At 33.7% G+C, this 22,865-nt stretch overlaps 1 protein-coding gene across 1 annotated transcript in view; it reads left to right on the top strand.

The window, feature by feature from the left end:
• LOC142334672 (scaffold protein ILK-like) overlaps window positions 1-22,865 on the top strand; it is a 41,170-nt gene that overhangs the window by 7,191 nt on the left and 11,114 nt on the right. Inside the window, exons 4-5 of the mRNA XM_075382890.1 lie at window positions 15,922-16,174; window positions 20,460-20,759. Coding sequence (XP_075239005.1) covers window positions 15,922-16,174; window positions 20,460-20,759 — 553 coding nt within the window. The remainder of the gene's footprint in view (window positions 1-15,921; window positions 16,175-20,459; window positions 20,760-22,865) is intronic.

Raw genomic sequence — 22,865 nt, 5'->3', positions numbered from 1 at the left:
ATAGTGGTTTTTTTTACAATTCAAAGAATTTGAATTGTATTGGGGTGCTGTCTTTTTTTAAGATCTGTTCACACATTTTCATGATTTTGATCACGCCGAAACAGGAAGTGGAGCGAAAAAGCGAGTGGTTTTGTGGCGTGAAATTTTTTTGCTTAAATTTAAAGTAGAGTGAGAAAACGGTGTTTGAACAAAAATTCGATTTCTTGCTAGTGGTTTTTTTGTTCACATGCGGCAATTTCACTTTGATTTCTACTGTTTTTTTTTTCGATTTTTTGGATCGGATTTTTTTCTAAATTGTTTTCCTAATCCATTCATAGTCCGTTCTAGGTCTATTTTTCTGTTTAGTCCATGAAAATTCTTTGAATTTAACGTCAGGACTTCAGGACTTGTCGTGCTATGTTTTTTATTTCGTCAAGATTTTTGTTATGATCATGACGTAAAATTTTTGAAAATCTGTTTTTTGTTCATTAGTTCTCGTGATTTTGACTAAAATGCTTGGGTGACGTCATTTTCATTCTTAGTGGAGCCAGTTTTTTGTTCATTCACGTGATTAATTTTTTTGGTCACGCGTGACTTACCTCACTCTAAAAAATGACTTCCTCCCTCTCAAATTGACTTTTCTTTTCTTTAATTCAAAGAGATAAGATCAAGTGATTGTATATCACTCTATTTGAAGGTTATTTCGAGAAGCTGATAGAAACAGCAATAAGTTCGGCAGTTTCCTAATAAAAAATAGCATCTCAGCTCTTAATGAAAAGAATGTATTTTTTGGTCTTTTTATTTTCTTTTTGAGACTGCAGATCTACAGAGCTATTGCGGCTATTTTTTGGCAATCTGACAGCTAGGTGTTTTCTTTTTGTTGTATTATTTTTTACTCTGATCCTGAAAGTACTACATTTTACATCCTTATATTCCGAAGAAAACGGAGTTTTCCTTTGTCTCATTCTTTTCTATTTCTTTGCGCGTTTATTTTTGCCGCATATGTTTTGATTATTATCGAAAGCTGAAGTTATTAGACTCCTCATTTCGTTGGAATTTATTAGTGATCCTTTACTTGTGTCTTTTTCTTATCTGTTGCCTTCCTCGATTTTAAATAAGACTATCGGTTCACGTTGTTATCTCTTTTTTTAGTGCACTTAGTAAATCTTATTTGAGAAAGCAAACTCTAAATAGATAATGTTGAACCAAGCTGGATAATCATAAAGCTTTGTTTCCTGAAGAACTGCAATGTCTGAATTATCGATTGTGAATTGGATAAAATTTGAATCCAGAATTTCATTTTTGTTTGTGAAAATTTAGGTTTTTAATTGACGAAATCGTTGTTTTTTCTCAAGAAATTGTCGTTTTGTTGATATCTTCCTGCAAATGAATGGGAAATGTGTTTCTCAGTTCAAATTTAGTTCATTCTAGTGAAACACCAGAATTTTTTTACCGGAATTGGAAGTGTTTCTTAAATTACCCGTTGGATGTCTAACCGGACAAAATTTAAAGAACTGGCAAAATTACTCAAAAGATTCTATGAAGTTAATATTTAAAACTGATCGATGAGGTTCTGCAAGAAACGAATGCGCACAAATAGCATCAAAATGAATTAAATCTTAGTCATGCTCGTCTAATTTATCGTAAAATATCTGTGTTTGCTTGCGTGCGTGCGGGGCATGTAAATACTGCTAAATTGTGTTCTTAATTAGAGATCGTATTGACGGGTTAACTCCGGGTAAACTCCCTAATTAGTTCTGATATCAATCTGACGTGGGGAGCTCGTGAAGCCTACAATTTAAGAATCAGGATTGAGATCTGCTGTTGAATGCAATTGTTTTTTTTGTAAAATTTTTTCTAGCAAAAATTAACTGTGAGTTTATCTTGTTAATAGCCGCGAAGCCATAGCGGCTATTATTTGGCAATAGTGGTTTTTTTACAATTCAAAGAATTTGAATTGTATTGGGGTGCTGTCTTTTTTTAAGATCTGTTCACACATTTTCATGATTTTTGATCACGCCGAAACAGGAAGTGGAGCGAAAAAGCGAGTGGTTTTGTGGCGTGAAATTTTTTTGCTTAAATTTAAAGTAGAGTGAGAAAACGGTGTTTGAACAAAAATTCGATGTCTTGCTAGAGGTTTTTTTGTTCACATGCGGCAATTTCACTTTGATTTCTACTGTTTTTTTTTCATTTTTTTGGATCGGATTTTTTTCTAAATTGTTTTCCTAATCCATTCATAGTCTGTTCTAGGTCTATTTTTCTGTTTAGTCCATGAAAATTCTTTGAATTTTTCGTCAGGACTTGTCGTGCTATGTTTTTTATTTCGTCAAGATTTTTGTTATGATCATGACGTAAAATTTTTGAAAATCTGTTTGTTCATTCGTTCTCGTGATTTTGACTAAAATGCTTGGGTGACGTCATTTTTCATTCTTAGTGGAGCCAGTTTTTTGTTCATTCACGTGATTAATTTTTTTGGTCTCACGTGACTTACCTCACTCTCAAAAATGACTTCCTCCCTCTCAAATTGACTTTTTTTTCTTTAATTCAGAGAGATAAGATCAAGTGATTGTATATCACTCTATTTGAAGGTTATTTCGAGAAGCTGATAGAAACAGCAATAAGTTCGGCAGTTTCCTAATAAAAAAATAGCATCTCAGCTCTTAATGAAAAGAATGTATTTTTTTGGTCTTTTTATTTTCTTTTTAAGAGTGCAGATCTACAGAGCTATTGCGGCTATTTTTTGGCAATCTGACAGCTAGGTGTTTTCTTTTTGTTGTATTATTGTTTACTCGGATCCTGAAAGTACTACATTTTACATCTTTATATTCCGAAGAAATTGGAGTTTTCCTTTGTCTCATTCTTTTCTATTTCTTTGCGCGTTTATTTTTGCCGCATATGTTTTGATTATTATCGAAAACTGAAGTTATTAGACTCCTCATTTCGTTGGAATTTATTAGTGATCCTTTACTTGTCTCTTTTTCTTATCTGTTGCCTTCCTCGATTTTAAATAAGACTATCGGTTCACGTTGTTATCTCTTTTTTTAGTGCACTTAGTAAATCCTATTTGAGAAAGCAAACTCTAAATAGATAATGTTGAACCAAGCTGGATAATCATAAAGCTTTGTTTCCTGAAGAACTGCAATGTCTGAATTATCGATTGTGAATTGGATAAAATTTGAATTCAGAATTTCATTTTTGTTTGTGAAAATTTAGGTTTTTAATTGACGAAATCGTTGTTTTTTCTCAAGAAATTGTCGTTTTGTTGATATCTTCCTGCAAATGAATGGGAAATGTGTTTCTCAGTTCAAATTTAGTTCATTCTAGTGAAAAACCAGAATTTTTTTACCGGAATTGGAAGTGTTTCTTAAATTACCCGTTGGATGTCTAACCGGACAAAATTTAAAGAACTGGCAAAATTACTCAAAAGATTCTATGAAGTTAATATTTAAAACTGATCGATGAGGTTCTGCAAGAAACGAATGCGCACAAATAGCATCAAAATGAATTAAATCTTAGTCATGCTCGTCTAATTTATCGTAAAATGTCTGTGTTTGCTTGCGTGCGTGCGGGGCATGTAAATACTGCTAAATTGTGTTCTTAATTAGAGATCGTATTGACGGGTTAACTCCGGGTAAACTCCCTAATTAGTTCTGATATCAATATGACGTGGGGAGCTCGTGAAGCCTACAATTTAAGAATCAGGATTGAGATCTGCTGTTGAATGCAATTGTTTTTGTAAAAATTTTTTCTAGCAAAAATTAACTGTCAGTTTATCTTGTTAATAGCCGCGAAGCGATAGCGGCTATTATTGGGACATAGTGGTTTTTATACAATTCAAAGAATTTGAATTGTATTGAGGTGCTGTCTTTTTTTACGATCTGTTCACACATTTTCATGATTTTTGATCACGCCGAAACAGGAAGTGGAGCGAAAAAGCGAGTGGTTTTGTGGCGTGAATTTTTTTTGCTTAAATTTAAAGTAGAGTGAGAAACCGGTGTTTGAACAAAAATTGGATTTCTTGCTAGTGGTTTTTTTGTTCACATGCGGCAATTTCACTTTGATTTCTACTGTTTTTTTTTCAATTTTTTGGATCGGATTTTTTTCTAAATTGTTTTCCTAATCCATTCATAGTCCGTTCTAGGTCTATTTTTCTGTTTAGTCCATGAAAATTCTTTGAATTTTACGTCAGGACTTGTGCTCTGTTTTTTATTTCGTCAAGATTTTTGTTATGATCATGACGTAAAATTTTTGAAAATCTGTTTTTTGTTCATTCGTTCTCGTGATTTTGACTAAAATGCTTGGGTGACGTCATTTTTCATTCTTAGTGGAGCCAGTTTTTTGTTCATTCACGTGATTAATTTTTTTGGTCACACGTGACTTACCTCACTCTCAAAAATGACTTCCTCCCTCTCAAATTGACTTTTTTCTTTAATTCAAAGAGATAAGATCAAGTGATTGTATATCACTCTATTTGAAGGTTATTTCGAGAAGCTGATAGAAACAGCAATAAGTTCGGCAGTTTCCTAATAAAAAAATAGGATCTCAGCTCTTAATGAAAAGAATGTATTTTTTTGGTCTTTTTATTTTCTTTTTGAGAGTGCAGATCTACAGAGCTATTGCGGCTATTTTTTGGCAATCTGACAGCTAGGTGTTTTCTTTTTGTTGTATTATTGTTTACTCGGATCCTGAAAGTACTACATTTTACATCTTTATATTCCGAAGAAATTGGAGTTTTCCTTTGTCTCATTCTTTTCTATTTCTTTGCGCGTTTATTTTTGCCGCATATGTTTTGATTATTATCGAAAACTGAAGTTATTAGACTCCTCATTTCGTTGGAATTTATTAGTGATCCTTTACTTGTCTCTTTTTCTTATCTGTTGCCTTCCTCGATTTTAAATAAGACTATCGGTTCACGTTGTTATCTCTTTTTTTAGTGCACTTAGTAAATCCTATTTGAGAAAGCAAACTCTAAATAGATAATGTTGAACCAAGCTGGATAATCATAAAGCTTTGTTTCCTGAAGAACTGCAATGTCTGAATTATCGATTGTGAATTGGATAAAATTTGAATTCAGAATTTCATTTTTGTTTGTGAAAATTTAGGTTTTTAATTGACGAAATCGTTGTTTTTTCTCAAGAAATTGTCGTTTTGTTGATATCTTCCTGCAAATGAATGGGAAATGTGTTTCTCAGTTCAAATTTAGTTCATTCTAGTGAAAAACCAGAATTTTTTTTACCGGAATTGGAAGTGTTTCTTAAATTACCCGTTGGATGTCTAACCGGACAAAATTTAAAGAACTGGCAAAATTACTCAAAAGATTCTATGAAGTTATTATTTAAAACTGATCGATGAGGTTCTGCAAGAAACGAATGCGCACAAATAGCATCAAAATGAATTAAATCTTAGTCATGCTCGTCTAATTTATCGTAAAATGTCTGTGTTTGCTTGCGTGCGTGCGGGGCATGTAAATACTGCTAAATTGTGTTCTTAATTAGAGATCGTATTGACGGGTTAACTCCGGGTAAACTCCCTAATTAGTTCTGATATCAATATGACGTGGGGAGCTCGTGAAGCCTACAATTTAAGAATCAGGATTGAGATCTGCTGTTGAATGCAATTGTTTTTGTAAAAATTTTTTCTAGCAAAAATTAACTGTCAGTTTATCTTGTTAATAGCCGCGAAGCGATAGCGGCTATTATTGGGACATAGTGGTTTTTTTACAATTCAAAGAATTTGAATTGTATTGAGGTGCTGTCTTTTTTTACGATCTGTTCACACATTTTCATGATTTTTGATCACGCCGAAACAGGAAGTGGAGCGAAAAAGCGAGTGGTTTTGTGGCGTGAATTTTTTTTGCTTAAATTTAAAGTAGAGTGAGAAACCGGTGTTTGAACAAAAATTGGATTTCTTGCTAGTGGTTTTTTTGTTCACATGCGGCAATTTCACTTTGATTTCTACTGTTTTTTTTTTTCAATTTTTTGGATCGGATTTTTTTCTAAATTGTTTTCCTAATCCATTCATAGTCCGTTCTAGGTCTATTTTTCTGTTTAGTCCATGAAAATTCTTTGAATTTTACGTCAGGACTTGTCGTGCTCTGTTTTTTATTTCGTCAAGATTTTTGTTATGATCATGACGTAAAATTTTTGAAAATCTGTTTTTTGTTCATTCGTTCTCGTGATTTTGACTAAAATGCTTGGGTGACGTCATTTTTCATTCTTAGTGGAGCCAGTTTTTTGTTCATTCACGTGATTAATTTTTTTGGTCACACGTGACTTACCTCACTCTCAAAAATGACTTCCTCCCTCTCAAATTGACTTTTTTTTCTTTAATTCAAAGAGATAAGATCAAGTGATTGTATATCACTCTATTTGAAGGTTATTTCGAGAGCGGAGCAATAAGTTCGGCAGTTTCCTAATAAAAAAATAGCATCTCAGCTCTTAATGAAAAGAATGTATTTTTTGGTCTTTTTATTTTCTTTTTGAGACTGCAGATCTACAGAGCTATTGCGGCTATTTTTTGGCAATCTGACAGCTAGGTGTTTTCTTTTTGTTGTATTATTTTTTACTCTGATCCTGAAAGTACTACATTTTACATCCTTATATTCCGAAGAAAACGGAGTTTTCCTTTGTCTCATTCTTTTCTATTTCTTTGCGCGTTTATTTTTGCCGCATATGTTTTGATTATTATCGAAAGCTGAAGTTATTAGACTCCTCATTTCGTTGGAATTTATTAGTGATCCTTTACTTGTGTCTTTTTCTTATCTGTTGCCTTCCTCGATTTTAAATAAGACTATCGGTTCACGTTGTTATCTCTTTTTTTTAGTGCACTTAGTAAATCCTATTTGAGAAAGCAAATTCTAAATAGATAATGTTGAACCAAGCTGGATAATCATAAAGCTTTGTTTACTGAAGAACTGCAATGTCTGAATTATCGATTGTGAATTGGATAAAATTTGAATCCAGAATTTCATTTTTGTTTGTGAAAATTTAGGTTTTTAATTGACGAAATCGTTGTTTTTTCTCAAGAAATTGTCGTTTTGTTGATATCTTCCTGCAAATGAATGGGAAATGTGTTTCTCAGTTCAAATTTAGTTCATTCTAGTGAAAAACCAGAATTTTTTTTACCGGAATTGGAAGTGTTTCTTAAATTACCCGTTGGATGTCTAACCGGACAAAATTTAAAGAACTGGCAATTACTCAAAAGATTCTATGAAGTTAATAGTTAAAACTGATCGATGAGGTTCTGCAAGAAACGAATTTGCACAAATAGCATCAAAATGAATTAAATCTTAGTCATGCTCGTCGAATTTATCGTAAAATGTCTGTGTTTGCTTGCGTGCGTGCGGGGCATGTCAATACTGCTAAATTGTGTTCTTAATTAGAGATCGTATTGACGGGTTAACTCCGGGTAAACTCCCTAATTTGTTCTGATATCAATCTGACGTGGGGAGCTCGTGAAGCCTACAATTTAAGAATCAGGATTGAGATCTGCTGTTGAATGCAATTGTTTTTTTTTGTAAAATTTTTTCTAGCAAAAATTAACTGTCAGTTTATCTTGTTAATAGCCGCGAAGCGATAGCGGCTATTATTTGGCAATAGTGGTTTTTTTACAATTCAGAGAATTTGAATTGTATTGGGGTGCTGTCTTTTTTTAAGATCTGTTCACACATTTTTATGATTTTTGATCACGCCGAAACAGGAAGTGGAGCGAAAAAGCGAGTGGTTTTGTGGCGTGAATTTTTTTTGCTTAAATTTAAAGTAGAGTGAGAAAACGGTGTTTGAACAAAAATTCGATGTCTTGCTAGTGGTTTTTTTGTTCACATGCGGCAATTTCACTTTGATTTCTACTGTTTTTTTTTCAATTTTTTGGATCGGATTTTTTTCTAAATTGTTTTCCTAATCCATTCATAGTCCGTTCTAGGTCTATTTTTCTGTTTAGTCCATGAAAATTCTTTGAATTTTACGTCAGGACTTGTCGTGCTATGTTTTTTATTTCGTCAAGATTTTTGTTATGATCATGACGTAAAATTTTTGAAAATCTGTTTTTTGTTCATTCGTTCTCGTGATTTTGACTAAAATGCTTGGGTGACTCATTTTTCATTCTTAGTGGAGCCAGTTTTTTGTTCATTCACGTGATTAATTTTTTTGGTCACACGTGACTTACCTCACTCTCAAAAATGACTTCCTCCCTCTCAAATTGACTTTTTTCTTTAATTCAAAGAGATAAGATCAAGTGATTGTATATCACTCTATTTGAAGGTTATTTCGAGAAGCTGATAGAAACAGCAATAAGTTCGGCAGTTTCCTAATAAAAAAATAGGATCTCAGCTCTTAATGAAAAGAATGTATTTTTTTGGTCTTTTTATTTTCTTTTTGAGAGTGCAGATCTACAGAGCTATTGCGGCTATTTTTTGGCAATCTGACAGCTAGGTGTTTTCTTTTTGTTGTATTATTTTTTACTCTGATCCTGAAAGTACTACATTTTACATTTTTATATTCCGAAGAAATTGGAGTTTTCCTTTGTCTCATTCTTTTCTATTTCTTTGCGCGTTTATTTTTGCCGCATATGTTTTGATTATTATCGAAAACTGAAGTTATTAGACTCCTCATTTCGTTGGAATTTATTAGTGATCCTTTACTTGTGTCTTTTTCTTATCTGTTGCCTTCCTCGATTTTAAATAAGACTATCGGTTCACGTTGTTATCTCTTTTTTTAGTGCACTTAGTAAATCCTATTTGAGAAAGCAAACTCTAAATAGATAATGTTGAACCAAGCTGGATAATCATAAAGCTTTATTTCCTGAAGAACTGCAATGTCTGAATTATCGATTGTGAATTGGATAAAATTTGAATTCAGAATTTCATTTTTGTTTGTGAAAATTTAGGTTTTTAATTGACGAAATCGTTGTTTTTTCTCAAGAAATTGTCGTTTTGTTGATATCTTCCTGCAAATGAATGGGAAATGTGTTTCTCAGTTCAAATTTAGTTCATTCTAGTGAAAAACCAGAATTTTTTTACCGGAATTGGAAGTGTTTCTTAAATTACCCGTTGGATGTCTAACCGGACAAAATTTAAAGAACTGGCAAAATTACTCAAAAGATTCTATGAAGTTAATATTTAAAACTGATCGATGAGGTTCTGCAAGAAACGAATGCGCACAAATAGCATCAAAATGAATTAAATCTTAGTCATGCTCGTCGAATTTATCGTAAAATGTCTGTGTTTGCTTGCGTGCGTGCGGGGCATGTAAATACTGCTAAATTGTGTTCTTAATTAGAGATCGTATTGACGGTTTAACTCCCGGTAAACTCCCTAATTAGTTCTAATATCAATCTGGAATGGGGAGCTCGTGAAGCCTAAAATTTAAGAATTAGGATTCAGATCTGCTGTTGAAAGCAATTGTTTTTTTTGTAAAATTTTTTCTAGCAAAAATTAACTGTCAGTTTAGCTTGTTAATAGCCGCGAAGCGATAGCGGCTATTATTGGGACATAGTGTTTTTTTTTACAATTCAAAGAATTTGAATTGTATTGGGGTGCTGTCTTTTTTTAAGATCTGTTCACACATTTTCATGATTTTTGATCACGCCGATACATGAAGTGGAGCGAAAAAGCGAGTGGTTTTGTGGCGTGAAATTTTTTTGCTTAAAATTAAAGTAGAGTGAGAAAACGGTGTTTTAACAAAAATTCGATTTCTTGCTAGTGGTTTTTTTGTTCACATGCGGCAATTTCACTTTGATTTCTACTGGTTTTTTTCAAATTTTTGGATCGGATTTTTTTCTAAATTGTTTTCCTAATCCATTCATAGTCCGTTCTAGGTTTATTTTTCTGTTTAGTCCATGAAAATCCTTTGAATTTAACGTCAGGACTTCAGGACTTGTCGTGCTATGTTTTTTATTTCGTCAAGATTTTTGTTATGATCATGACGTAAAATTTTTGAAAATTTTTTTTTCATTCGTTCTCGTGGTTTTGACTAAAATGCTTGGGTGACGTCATTTTTCATTCTTAGTGGAGCCAGTTTTTTTGTTCATTCACGTGATTAATTTTTTTGGTCACACGTGACTTACCTCACTCTCAAAAATGACTTCCTCCCTCTGAAATTGACTTTTCTTTTCTTTAATTCAAAGAGATTAGATCAAGTGATTGTATATCACTCTATTTGAAGGTTATTTCGAGAAGCTGATAGAAACAGCAATAACTTCGGCAGTTTCTTAATAAAAAAATAGCATCTCAGCTCTTATTGAAAAGAATGTATTTTTTTGGTCTTTTTATTTTCTTTTTGAGAGTGCAGATCTACAGAGCTATTGTGGCTATTTTTAGGCAATCTGACAGCTAGGTGTTTTCCTTTTGTTGTATTATTTTTTACTCTGATCCTGAAAGTACTACATTTTACATCTTTATATTCCGAAGAAATTGGAGTTTTCCTTTGTCTCATTCTTTTCTATTTCTTTGCGCGTTTATTTTTGCCGCATTTGTTTTGATTATTATCGAAAACTGAAGTTATTAGACTCCTCATTTCGTTTTCGTTGGAATTTATTAGTGATCCTTTACTTGTGTCTTTTTCTTATCTGTTGCCTTCCTCGATTTTAAATAAGACTATCGGTTCACGTTGTTATCTCTTTTTTTTTAGTGCACTTAGTAAATCCTATTTGAGAAAGCAAACTCTAAATAGATAATGTTGAACCAAGCTGGATAATCATAAAGCTTTGTTTCCTGAAGAACTGCAATGTCTGAATTATCGATTGTGAATTGGATAAAATTTGAATTCAGAATTTCATTTTAGTTTGTGAAAATTTAGGTTTTTAATTGACGAAATCGTTGTTTTTTCTCAAGAAATTGTCGTTTTGTTGATATCTTCCTGCAAATGAATGGGAAATGTGTTTCTCAGTTCAAATTTAGTTCATTCTAGTGAAAAACCAGAATTTTTTTACCGGAATTGGAAGTGTTTCTTAAATTACCCGTTGGATGTCTAACCGGACAAAATTTAAAGAACTGGCAAAATTACTCAAAAGATTCTATGAAGTTAATATTTAAAACTGATCGATGAGGTTCTGCAAGAAACGAATGCGCACAAATAGCATCAAAATGAATTAAATCTTAGTCATGCTCGTCGAATTTATCGTAAAATGTCTGTGTTTGCTTGCGTGAGTGCGGGGTATGTAAATACTGCTAAATTGTGTTCTTAATTAGAGATCTAATTGACGGGTTAACTCCCGGTAAACTCCCTAATTAGTTCTAATATCAATCTGGAATGGGGAGCTCGTGAAGCCTAAAATTTAAGAATTAGGATTCAGATCTGCTGTTGAATGCAATTGTTTTTTTTTTGGTAAAATTTTTTCTAGCAAAAATTAACTGTCAGTTTATCTTGTTAATAGCCGCGAAGCGATAGCGGCTATTATTGGGACATAGTGGTTTTTTTACAATTCAAAGAATTTGAATTGTATTGGGGTGCTGTTCACACATTTTCATGATTTTTGATCACGCCGATACAGGAAGTGGAGCGAAAAAGCGAGTGGTTTTTTGGCGTGAAATTTTTTTGCTTAAAATTAAAGTAGAGTGAGAAAACGGTGTTTTAACAAAAATTCGATTTCTTGCTAGTGGTTTTTTTGTTCACATGCGGCAATTTCACTTTGATTTCTACTGGTTTTTTTCAATTTTTTGGATCGGATTTTTTTAAATTGTTTTCCTAATCCATTCATAGTCCGTTCTAAGTCTATTTTTCTGTTTAGTCCATGACAATTCTTTGAATTGTACGTCAGGACTTCAGGACTTGTCGTGCTATGGTTTTTTTTTTCGTCAAGATTTTTGTTATGATCCTATGACGTAAAATTTTTGAATTTTTTTTTTCATTCGTTGTCGTGGTTTTGACTAAAATGCTTGGGTGACGTCATTTTTCATTCTTAGTGGAGCCAGTTTTTTTGTTCATTCACGTGATTAATTTTTTTTGGTCACACGTGACTTACTTCACTCTCAAAAATGACTTCCTCCCTCTGAAATTGACTTTTCTTTTCTTTAATTCAAAGAGATAAGATCAAGTGATTGTATATCACTCTATTTGAAGGTTATTTCGAGAAGCTGATAGAAACAGCAATAACTTCGGCAGTTTCTTAATAGAAAATAACATCTCAGCTCTTAATGAAGAGAATGTATCTTTTTTGGTCTTTTTATATTCTTTTTGAGACTGCAGATCTACAGAGCTATTGCGGCTATTTTCTGGCAATCTGACAGCTAGGTGTTTTCTTTTTGTTGTATTATTTTTTACTCTGATCCTGAAAGTACTACATTTTACATCTTTATATTCCGAAAAAAAAAACGAGTTTTCCTTTGTCTCATTCTTTTCTGTTTCTTTGCGCGTTTATTTTTGCCGCATATGTTTTGATTATTATCAAAAGCTGAAGTTTATTAGACTCCTTATTTCGTTGGAATTTGTTAGTGATCCTTTACTTGTGTCTCTTTCTTATCTGTTGCCTTCCTCGATTTTAAATAAGACTATCGGTTCACGTTGTTATCTCTTTTTAGTGCACTTAGTAAATCCTATTTGAGAAAGCAAACTCTAAATAGATAATGTTGAACCAAGCTGGATAACCATAAAGCTTTGTTTCCTTAAGAACTTCAATGTCTGAATTATCGTTTTGTCGATATCTTCCTGCAAATGAATGGGAAATGTGTTTTTCAGTTCAAATTTAGTTCATTCTAGTGAAAAACCAGAATTTTTTTTACCGGAATTGGAAGTGTTTCTTAAATTACCCGTTGGATGTCTAACCGGACAAAATTTAAAAAACTGGCAAAATTACTCGAAAGATTCTATGAAGTTAATATTTTAAACTGATCGATGAAGTTCTGCAAGAAACGAATGCGCACGAAAAGCATCAAAATGAATTAAATCTTATTCATGCTCGTCGAATTTATCGTAAAATGTCTGTGTTTGCTTGCGTGCGTGCGGGGCATGTAAATACTGCTAAATTGTGTTCTTAATTAGAGATCGTATTGACAGGTTAACTCCGGGTAAACTCCCTAATTAGTTCTAATATCAATCTGACGTGGGGAGCTCGTGAAGCCTAAAATTTAAGAATCAGGATTGAGATCTGCTGTTGAATGCAATTGTTTTTGTAAAATTTTTTCTAGCAAAAATTAACTGTCAGTTTATCTTGTTAATAGCCGCGAAGCGATAGCGGCTATTATTGGGACATAGTGGTTTTTTTACAATTCAAAGAATTTGAATTGTTTTGGGGTGCTGTCTTTTTTTAAGATCTGTTCACACATTTTCATGATTTTTGATCACGCCGAAACAGGAAGTGGAGCGAAAAAGCGAGTGGTTTTGTGGCGTGAATTTTTTTGCTGAAATTTAAAGTAGAGTGAGAAACCGGTGTTTGAACAAAAATTGGATTTCTTGCTAGTGGTTTTTTTGTTCACATGCGGCAATTTCACTTTGATTTCTACTGTTTTTTTTTCAATTTTTTGGATCGGATTTTTTTCTAAATTGTTTTCCTAATCCATTCATAGTCCGTTCTAGGTCTATTTTTCTGTTTAGTCCATGAAAATTCTTTGAATTGTACGTCAGGACTGCAGGACTTGTCGTGCTATGTTTTTTTTATTTCGTCAAGATTTTTGTTATGATCCTATGACGTAAAATTTTTGAAAATTTTTTTTTCATTCGTTCTCGTGGTTTTGACTAAAATGCTTGGGTGACGTCATTTTTCATTCTTAGTGGAGCCAGTTTTTTTGTTCATTCACGTGATTAATTTTTTTGGTCACACGTGACTTACCTCACTCTCAAAAATGACTTCCTCCCTCTCAAATTGACTTTTTTTTCTTTAATTCAAAGAGATAAGATCAAGTGATTGTATATCACTCTATTTGAAGGTTATTTCGAGAAGCTGATAGAAACAGCAATAACTTCGGCAGTTTCTTAATAGAAAATAACATCTCAGCTCTTAATGAAGAGAATGTATCTTTTTTGGTCTTTTTATATTCTTTTTGAGACTGCAGATCTACAGAGCTATTGCGGCTATTTTCTGGCAATCTGACAGCTAGGTGTTTTCTTTTTGTTGTATTATTTTTTACTCTGATCCTGAAAGTACTACATTTTACATCTTTATATTCCGAAAAAAAACGAGTTTTCCTTTGTCTCATTCTTTTCTGTTTCTTTGCGCGTTTATTTTTGCCGCATATGTTTTGATTATTATCAAAAGCTGAAGTTTATTAGACTCCTTATTTCGTTGGAATTGGTTAGTGATCCTTTACTTGTGTCTCTTTCTTATCTGTTGCCTTCCTCGATTTTAAATAAGACTATCGGTTCACGTTGTTATCTCTTTTTAGTGCACTTAGTAAATCCTATTTGAGAAAGCAAACTCTAAATAGATAATGTTGAACCAAGCTGGATAACCATAAAGCTTTGTTTCCTTAAGAACTTCAATGTCTGAATTATCGTTTTGTCGATATCTTCCTGCAAATGAATGGGAAATGTGTTTTTCAGTTCAAATTTAGTTCATTCTAGTGAAAAACCAGAATTTTTTTTACCGGAATTGGAAGTGTTTCTTAAATTACCCGTTGGATGTCTAACCGGACAAAATTTAAAAAACTGGCAAAATTACTCGAAAGATTCTATGAAGTTAATATTTTAAACTGATCGATGAAGTTCTGCAAGAAACGAATGCGCACGAAAAGCATCAAAATGAATTAAATCTTATTCATGCTCGTCGAATTTATCGTAAAATGTCTGTGTTTGCTTGCGTGCGTGCGAGGCATGTAAATACTGCTAAATTGTGTTCTTAATTAGAGATCGTATTGACAGGTTAACTCCGGGTAAACTCCCTAATTAGTTCTAATATCAATCTGACGTGGGGAGCTCGTGAAGCCTAAAATTTAAGAATCAGGATTGAGATCTGCTGTTGAATGCAATTGTTTTTGTAAAATTTTTTCTAGCAAAAATTAACTGTCAGTTTATCTTGTTAATAGCCGCGAAGCGATAGCGGCTATTATTGGGACATAGTGGTTTTTTTACAATTCAAAGAATTTGAATTGTATTGGGGTGCTGTCTTTTTTTAAGATCTGTTCACACATTTTCATGATTTTTGATCACGCCGAAACAGGAAGTGGAGCGAAAAAGCGAGTGGTTTTGTGGCGTGAATTTTTTTTTGCTGAAATTTAAAGTAGAGTGAGAAACCGGTGTTTGAACAAAAATTGGATTTCTTGCTAGTGGTTTTTTTGTTCACATGCGGCAATTTCACTTTGATTTCTACTGTTTTTTTTCAATTTTTTGGATCGGATTTTTTTCTAAATTGTTTTCCTAATCCATTCATAGTCCGTTCTAGGTCTATTTTTCTGTTTAGTCCATGAAAATTCTTTGAATTGTACGTCAGGACTGCAGGACTTGTCGTGCTATGTTTTTTTTATTTCGTCAAGATTTTTGTTATGATCCTATGACGTAAAATTTTTGAAAATTTTTTTTTCATTCGTTCTCGTGGTTTTGACTAAAATGCTTGGGTGACGTCATTTTTCATTCTTAGTGGAGCCAGTTTTTTTGTTCATTCACGTGATTAATTTTTTTGGTCACACGTGACTTACCTCACTCTCAAAAATGACTTCCTCCCTCTCAAATTGACTTTTTTTCTTTAATTCAAAGAGATAAGATCAAGTGATTGTATATCACTCTATTTAAAGGTTATTTCGAGTCTAGTGGTCTATTGAAGGATATTGGTGGTCGATCTGTCTGTCTTATTTTCTTTAATTCATCAAAGGCCGCAAGGGTCTATCGCGGCTGTTTTCCGGCAATCTGCCGGCTATGTTTAATTTCGTTCCTTGAATCAGTCTCAATTGTGTTTGACAATTAACGAGCGGTGTTAACACTAGTGGCCATCTTAGTGCATTCTGTGGTCTAAAAATTTGGTTATCTTTATTTCAATGACATCTGGAGTTAATCAGTGCAATGTACTTTGTGTTTTTAGAGTGTTCTCACATGCCAACATCCACGGTGTATTCAGTTGGATCAACACTCCAGACTACATGTTTCTGCTCTCTGAATTGACGCCGCAGCTGGGCACGTTGTATGAAGTGCTGCATAGCATGAGCGATGTTAAATTGGAGGCATCTCAGATGGCGAGAATGGCAGCTAACATAGCCAGTGGCATGGAATTTCTCTGCAGTCGAGGCGATGGCACAGAACATATTGGATTCCAGCTCACATCGAAGAGTGTTATCGTAAGTATCGCGCAGTTCTCTTTCTGTATCTGCATGAGAGCCTTTAACGCAGGCGGTAGTCACATTTTGCGATTCGTCTGCTTAAGCTATTTTTGTGGCGGGAAAAGGGAAAGGACACAGTGAAGTCCAAGTTGCCACCGTTCACTTGGTTTGTGTAAACGTCCCGGAAAAGAGCTGAGCTAATTGGTGAATTGAAAAGGACTTTTTTGTGACCTTATTTGGATCTTTGCGAGACTTGACGAGTTGATGGATGTTGATTAGTTGTTAGCAAGACATCAAGCGGTTTGACAGCCTTATAATTTTAACAGGATTTGACAGCCCATAATTCTGGCTTCCGCTGAATTAATTAGTCGCTATTCAAGAGAACTGAACTTTTTTATAGCTGCAAAGTTGTAAACTGAGCGGTGCTATATTGCAGTGCTCTTGGTTTTTTACGACTCGAAGAGGAGGATTGGTTTTCTTAAGGTTTTTTTACCGGAAGTACTTCGTTCAGACGCTGTTTTGACCTGAGAGCAAAAGTGAGTAAATTTGCCGTGGGAATTAATTACTTCTGAGCGAGAGAAATTTTTATCATGCGCTGCGTTCACTGATTGACTTTTGGACTTTGAAATGTGTTTTTGACATAATAGTGGAAATACATAACCGTTTTTAGGCGTGTTTTCATCCAATCGGCCAAGTTTTTTGCTTGTAATTTGTTTTTAATAGCCGCCCTCATCTTCTCAGCCGGCTATTATAGCGCTCCTATTTTTTTTTACTTCGTCGAATAAAAAATGTTTCGCTTTACCTCATTTTGCCGCCTTTTCAACATTTTGCGTGAAATCTTTTTGACTTCTCTAGGCTAGTTTCTCTCTTCTCTCATTCTGCTAAAAGTGATTTTGAACATCAGTTGCTCAGCAAAGCAATTCAAAATGAATAGAGTTAGTACAAAAATGGATGTCAGAAATAGAAACGGGATAAACCCATAAAGCCCAATTTTAGATGCCCGCTATTTGAACGTCGTTCCTATAAGTCTTATTTACCATCTCTAATGCTTATTGTTATTGATAGTAGCCCCTGTAGCCTCTCTCTAAGAAACAGAAGTATATTCAACTACGAAATGCCATCAAAAATAAATCGGACTTAAAAAATGTTTTTGTACAAAAATCTTTTTTTTTCAATATCTTCTGTTATTTCAATCCCAATCATGCTTATTGGAATCAACGGCGGCTATTTTCCGGCAATCTGCCGGGTATGTTTTTTGTTGAAATTACTTTTGTTCAATGCTATGCTTTATTAATATGCAAAACTCTGAAATTCATACCAGTGGTTTTGAGAGCCTAATAATGCGTTTCAAGTTCAAAATTGACACATAATTCTCTTTTTTTTTTAGTTATTTTTTGGCTTTTTAAAATAATTTTTGGGTCCTTTTTAGGCCTTGAAGCCGACTTTTTTTGCAAAAGTTAGTGCATTGGGAAACGTCTTTTTGGTAATTCAGACATTGAATGCCTTGTTTTAACGAAGTATTTTTGTCTTACGATATCCTCTTCATTAAAATCCTATTTTGGCAGTTTTTGTCCAATTTTTCCTCTGTTTGTTTAGTTTGTTCTTGGATTTCAATTACTAGAAAAAGTCTATTTTGCATATTCAGAGGTATTAATTTCGTTTTTATTAATTTTTGATTATTTTTTTGAAGCTAAGTCTTTGAAACTCCTAAAAAAATTTAAATTTGAGTTCAATTTAAAAAATATTTAGACTTCTTGATATCTCGAACCTGGGAACTCTGTTTTCATTTTTTTGATCGCTAGAAAATAATTTTTAATTTACCGTCAGAGATTTAATTTCGTTTTACTTTTATTGAAAAGTAGTTTGGCTTTAGCTGTTTTTCAAAGCGGTTTAACTCTGATTTCATCCGATAACGCTGTTTTTCTGAATCAACTGAACTGGTATTAGTGCGTTTGGAGGCCTTTCTGATCATCTAATAAAAATATCAGACTTTCAGGCGATTTTGAGCTGCTTTTGTCTTTTTGCCCTGTTGGATAATTTTTAGTAGTCTTTGTAATGTTATCTGAAGAGCTTTTTGTTGAACGTAGTTATTTAAGCTGTTTAGGTGGTTCATTTGTACAAACATTAATTTTGACTTGTGTTTGTTAGAAAAAAAAATGGGTTAATTTTAATCAAGTTTTTGCCTACTCGTCTTTGTTTCAAGTTTTTGCTTATTTCTTTTAAATTAAGCATTCGGCAACAGTTTTTCTGGTTCACTTTTGAAAGCAGAACTATTCTATAGGTTTTGCTACTAAGACTTGGCAGTTCAAGGTTTTATACATCGCAATTTTCACTGGAGGAATATAATTTTGTATTTTCCTTCCAATTTTGTTTTTCCTTTTTTATCAGAAATCAACCCCATTTTCTGAGCAGGGTCTTATTGCACTCCTTTTTTAACTTAGTTGAACATTCATTTTGTTTTCTTTTACTCGATTTTGCGGCTTTTGCGACATTGTGCGTGAAATCTTTTTGACTTCTCTAGGCTAGTTTTATTGTTCGCTCAATCTGCTCAAAGGGCATTTAAACGGTAGTTGCCAAAGCAGTGTAAAATGAACAGAATCTCGATTAGAACACGGAATGAAAAATACAAAAAGGGGTATATCCTTAAAGCCCAATTTTAGATACCTGCTACTTGAAGTTTGTTCTTAGTTACCATCTCTAATGATTATTGGTATTGAGACTAGTCCCTGTACCCTCTGATTAAGTAACAGGCGAATGTCAACAAAATGAAGTCAAAATAGTTGGCACTTTAATAGATTTGTTTACATCAATCAGTTTTCCTTTTTTGTGTTCTTTCAATCCCAATCGGGGATATGGGAGTCAATGGCTGCTATTTTCAGGCAATCTGCAGGGTATGTTTGTTGTTTAGCGTTTCTCTGACTAGATTTGCGTAGTGCACTGATCAGCAGAAGCATTTATTTAAAAGTTCTCAGAATAACAATCGAGAGATAGCATTTGAACTTATATATCGAACAATTAAATTTAAATTTTTCTTTCCTTCCACTGTTTTCTCTCTATATTGCGATTCATTGATTTGTTTATAGCAAAGGGTGGTCAGTTATTGAATTGAGACTATTTGTATTTTGAGTTGTTTTGGCAATAGTGGTTTGGGTGGCGCAACTTGGGATTGAAGCAGATATTTTTGCAGATTTTGTTTTTAGCCGTTCTTATGTTATCTTTTGTCTTATTGTTAATACCCGCCGTCAGCCTCTCAACGGCTATTTTTAGGCAATCTCCTTTTTTCGCCTTACCTTTTGGTCAGGTAGTTTTTACATAAGTCCCGATATTCACGTTTGACTTCTGACGTACTTCACTCACTGTTTCAATGGAATGGACTGTAAATTCTTTCACGCATTGAATTTTGCAATGTGGTGAATACGGTCAATGTCCAAAGAGCAAAATTAAATGTGACGGGATAAATGCGCTCTACCTTTTGGTCACGTTTTTCGTTTTACATGAGCCGTGATTTTCACGTGTCTTACCTCACTCATTGCTTCAACTGATTGGATTTCTTTCACGCATGGGATTGCGCAATGTAGTGGAAACGGTCAATGTCAAAGGAGCAAAATTGAAAGAATCGGGATAAACCGATAAAGCCCTGTCATTAAGTGATTGTGCATTAGGTTATCAAAGTTCATTGGAGCCATTTCTAGCTGGCATTAGTATTAAGCTTAATAGCTTTCAGTTTAGAAGCTGAACTAAGTATAGTTTTAGAATTTAACTGAAACTGCACACCGAATAGGAACGCTTTTTGAAACTTTGGAAAAAATTCTGTCCAGTTCATCTTCTTGATGATGTGCGTCAACGGCGGGTATTTTGCGGCAATTTGCCGGCTATGTGTTATTGTTTGTCCTTTTTTATATTTCTGATTTAGGTGAGGTAAATATAGAGGTCATTTTTCATAAATCGTTGAATGGTTTCCGTTATTCTGCCGGGAGGATATTAAGTTCTCTCAGAGCATTACAGCTTATTAGTCTCTAATTATGCGATTCAACGAAACTGTTTAGGAGACATAACTTCATGGCGTGAGTGGCGGTTCTTAGAGTTTGACCCTTTATTTAAGCTGAAGCTATCCTCCCAAAACCGCAGCAGCTACTGACAAGAGCAACCGCTCGCCAGTCGTCTGAGAATTTGCCTGATATTAGTCGGTTATAATTCATAGATTAAGAGCAAGTTCGCCTATGAGTGGAAGAGACGGGTTGTTGTAACCAATATCGAGGAAAGTTCGTTCAATACCCTCTCGATGTCGCAGTCACTGTTTCAGATTACTGACGAACTTGTGGCCAAACTGAACATCAGTGAGACGAAGTTGTCCTTCGAGATCCCTAACCGAGAGTACAATCCGGAGTGGTGTTCACCCGAATTGTTGGATCCATTACACAAGCCGGTCAAATCGGCTACAGCCTCCTCACCAGGTGGACCTAATAGCGGGGGAGCAAATACCAATACTAATCCTATCAGCTTCCACGCTGCTCAGATGTGGAGTTTCGGAGTAATCCTGTGGGAGCTTCTCACTGGGCAGATACCCTTTGCAGACATGAACAGATTCCATATTGGATTCAAAGTTAGTATAATGACAAACATAATTTTGTAGCGGTTAGCGAGCCACAGAATGTTTGCCGAGATGCAGCGAGTATTTTTGAATTGGTTGTGTTGCAATATTTTGTCAGATTATTAATAGCCGCGAAGCGATACCTGAGGGTCTTATTGGCCTTCTCTTGGTTTTTTACAAGCCAAAGTATTTGGATTGTATTGGTGTGCTGTCTTTTTCAAAGATCTCTTCACGCTTTTTTCGGCTTTTTGACGTCTGTGAGAAGCCAAATTAGAGTGGTATTTTTAATCACGTTGGCGTAAAGGCAGTGAAAAGGTGAGTATCTTTGAAGCGCGATTTTGTTTGCAAGTGCCTTTAAAGTGGAGTGAGAAGTTGGTATTCAAACAAATTTAAGTTTTTGAAAGCGAATTTTTACGTGGGGCAATTTGACTACTATTTTCAGTGTTTCTTCTCTTGAAGCCTATTAAAATGATACATATTTTCTAATGGCGCTTACTAGCAGTTGATTGAATTCATCGACGGACAGCACCTTTTTTACTTTGACACTATTTGTTCTCATAAAATATTATTGAAAACTTGATTTTTGCCCCATTTTTTAATATTATTTCTGTTCTCTTATCACCTAACATCATTAATGGCAGTATCATTGGTAGTTAATGAGGCATATATGAACCTGATAAAGTGTTTGAGTTTATGGCTACTAGTTTTCAAGACTTTGACACTATTTGTTCTAATGATTTTTTGGATTAGTTTTTGTGGTACTTTCTGTTATCTTATTATTTAACTTATTAGGTACAGGTCTCATAGGTCCCTAATATGAATTATTTTACTCGATTTGATTTTTTCTGTTCAAAGCTAATTCTTTCTTCTATGACTTCGATTTTCGTTCTTTCCGAGAAATTTTATCGAAGTTTTCCGAGTTTTAAAGACAGTTCTCATTGGTTGCTACGAATGCTTAAAGTAATCGAATTAATTGTTTATTCTGAGCTGCTTTTTTTTTGCTTGTATGCTTTTCGTTTTCAAAATTTTTAATGAATTTTTATGTTTTTTAGTATTTGTTTCATCACTTAATCCTATGGCAGAGTTTTTTTAAATGAGATATAGGTTATTCTAAGTTGTCGCTCAAGCTCACAGCAATCGTTTTTATGATTTTAAACGCCTGCTTTTCGAAAAGTGATTAATTTTGTGTCATAAATTTTTTGTTTTTCTTGGTCTCTGTTTAGTCTCAATAATTTCCTATTCATTTTCTAGTGCGGTTTAGTTTCGTACAATTTTTGGCTCCAGCGTTTAGCTAACGTTGTTCAATGATATACCATTTGTTTTGTAAAGGTTAAAATCAATTTGCGAATCTGATAAATTGTTTAAGTTTATGGCTACTAGTTTTCAAGACTTTGACACTATTTGTTCTAATGATTTTTTGAATTAGTTTTTGTGGTACTTTCTGTTATCTTATTATTTAACTTATTAGGTACAGGTCTCATAGGTCCCTAATATGAAATATTTTACTCGATTTGATTTTTTCTGTTCAAAGCTAATTCTTTCTTCTATGACTTCGATTTTCATTCTTTCCGAGAAATTTTATCGAATTTTTGAAGTTCTCCGAGTTTTAAAGGCAGTTCTCATTGGTTGCTACGAATGCTTAAAATAATCGAATTAATTGTTTATTCTGAGCTGTTTTTTTGCATGTATGCTTTTCGTTTTCAAAAAATTTTTAGTGAATTTTTATGTTTTTTAGTATTTGTTTCATCACTTAAGCTTATGGCAGAGTTTTTTTTAATGAGCAATAGGTTATTCTAATTTGTCGCTCAAGCTCACAGCAATCGTTTTTATGATTTTAAACGCCTGCTTTTCGAAAAGTGATTAATTTTGTGTCATAGTTTTTTGTTTTTCTTGGTCTCTGTTTAGTCTCAATAATTTCCTATTCATTTTCTAGTGCGGTTTAGTTTCGTACAATTTTTGGCTCCAGAGTTTAGCTAACGTTGTTCAATGATATACTATTTGTTTTGTAAAGGTTAAAATCAATTTGCGAATCGGATAAATTGTTTAAGTTTATGGCTACTAGTTTTCAAGACTTTGACACTATTTGTTCTAATGATTTTTTGAATTAGTTTTTGTGGT

Source organism: Convolutriloba macropyga, chromosome 2, assembly GCF_964194025.1.
Source record: "Convolutriloba macropyga chromosome 2, txConMacr16.3, whole genome shotgun sequence".
Taxonomy (NCBI): Eukaryota; Metazoa; Xenacoelomorpha; order Acoela; family Convolutidae; genus Convolutriloba; species Convolutriloba macropyga.
Note: the sequence above shows the minus strand (reverse complement) of the source record. Positions and strands in the feature narration are given on the sequence as shown.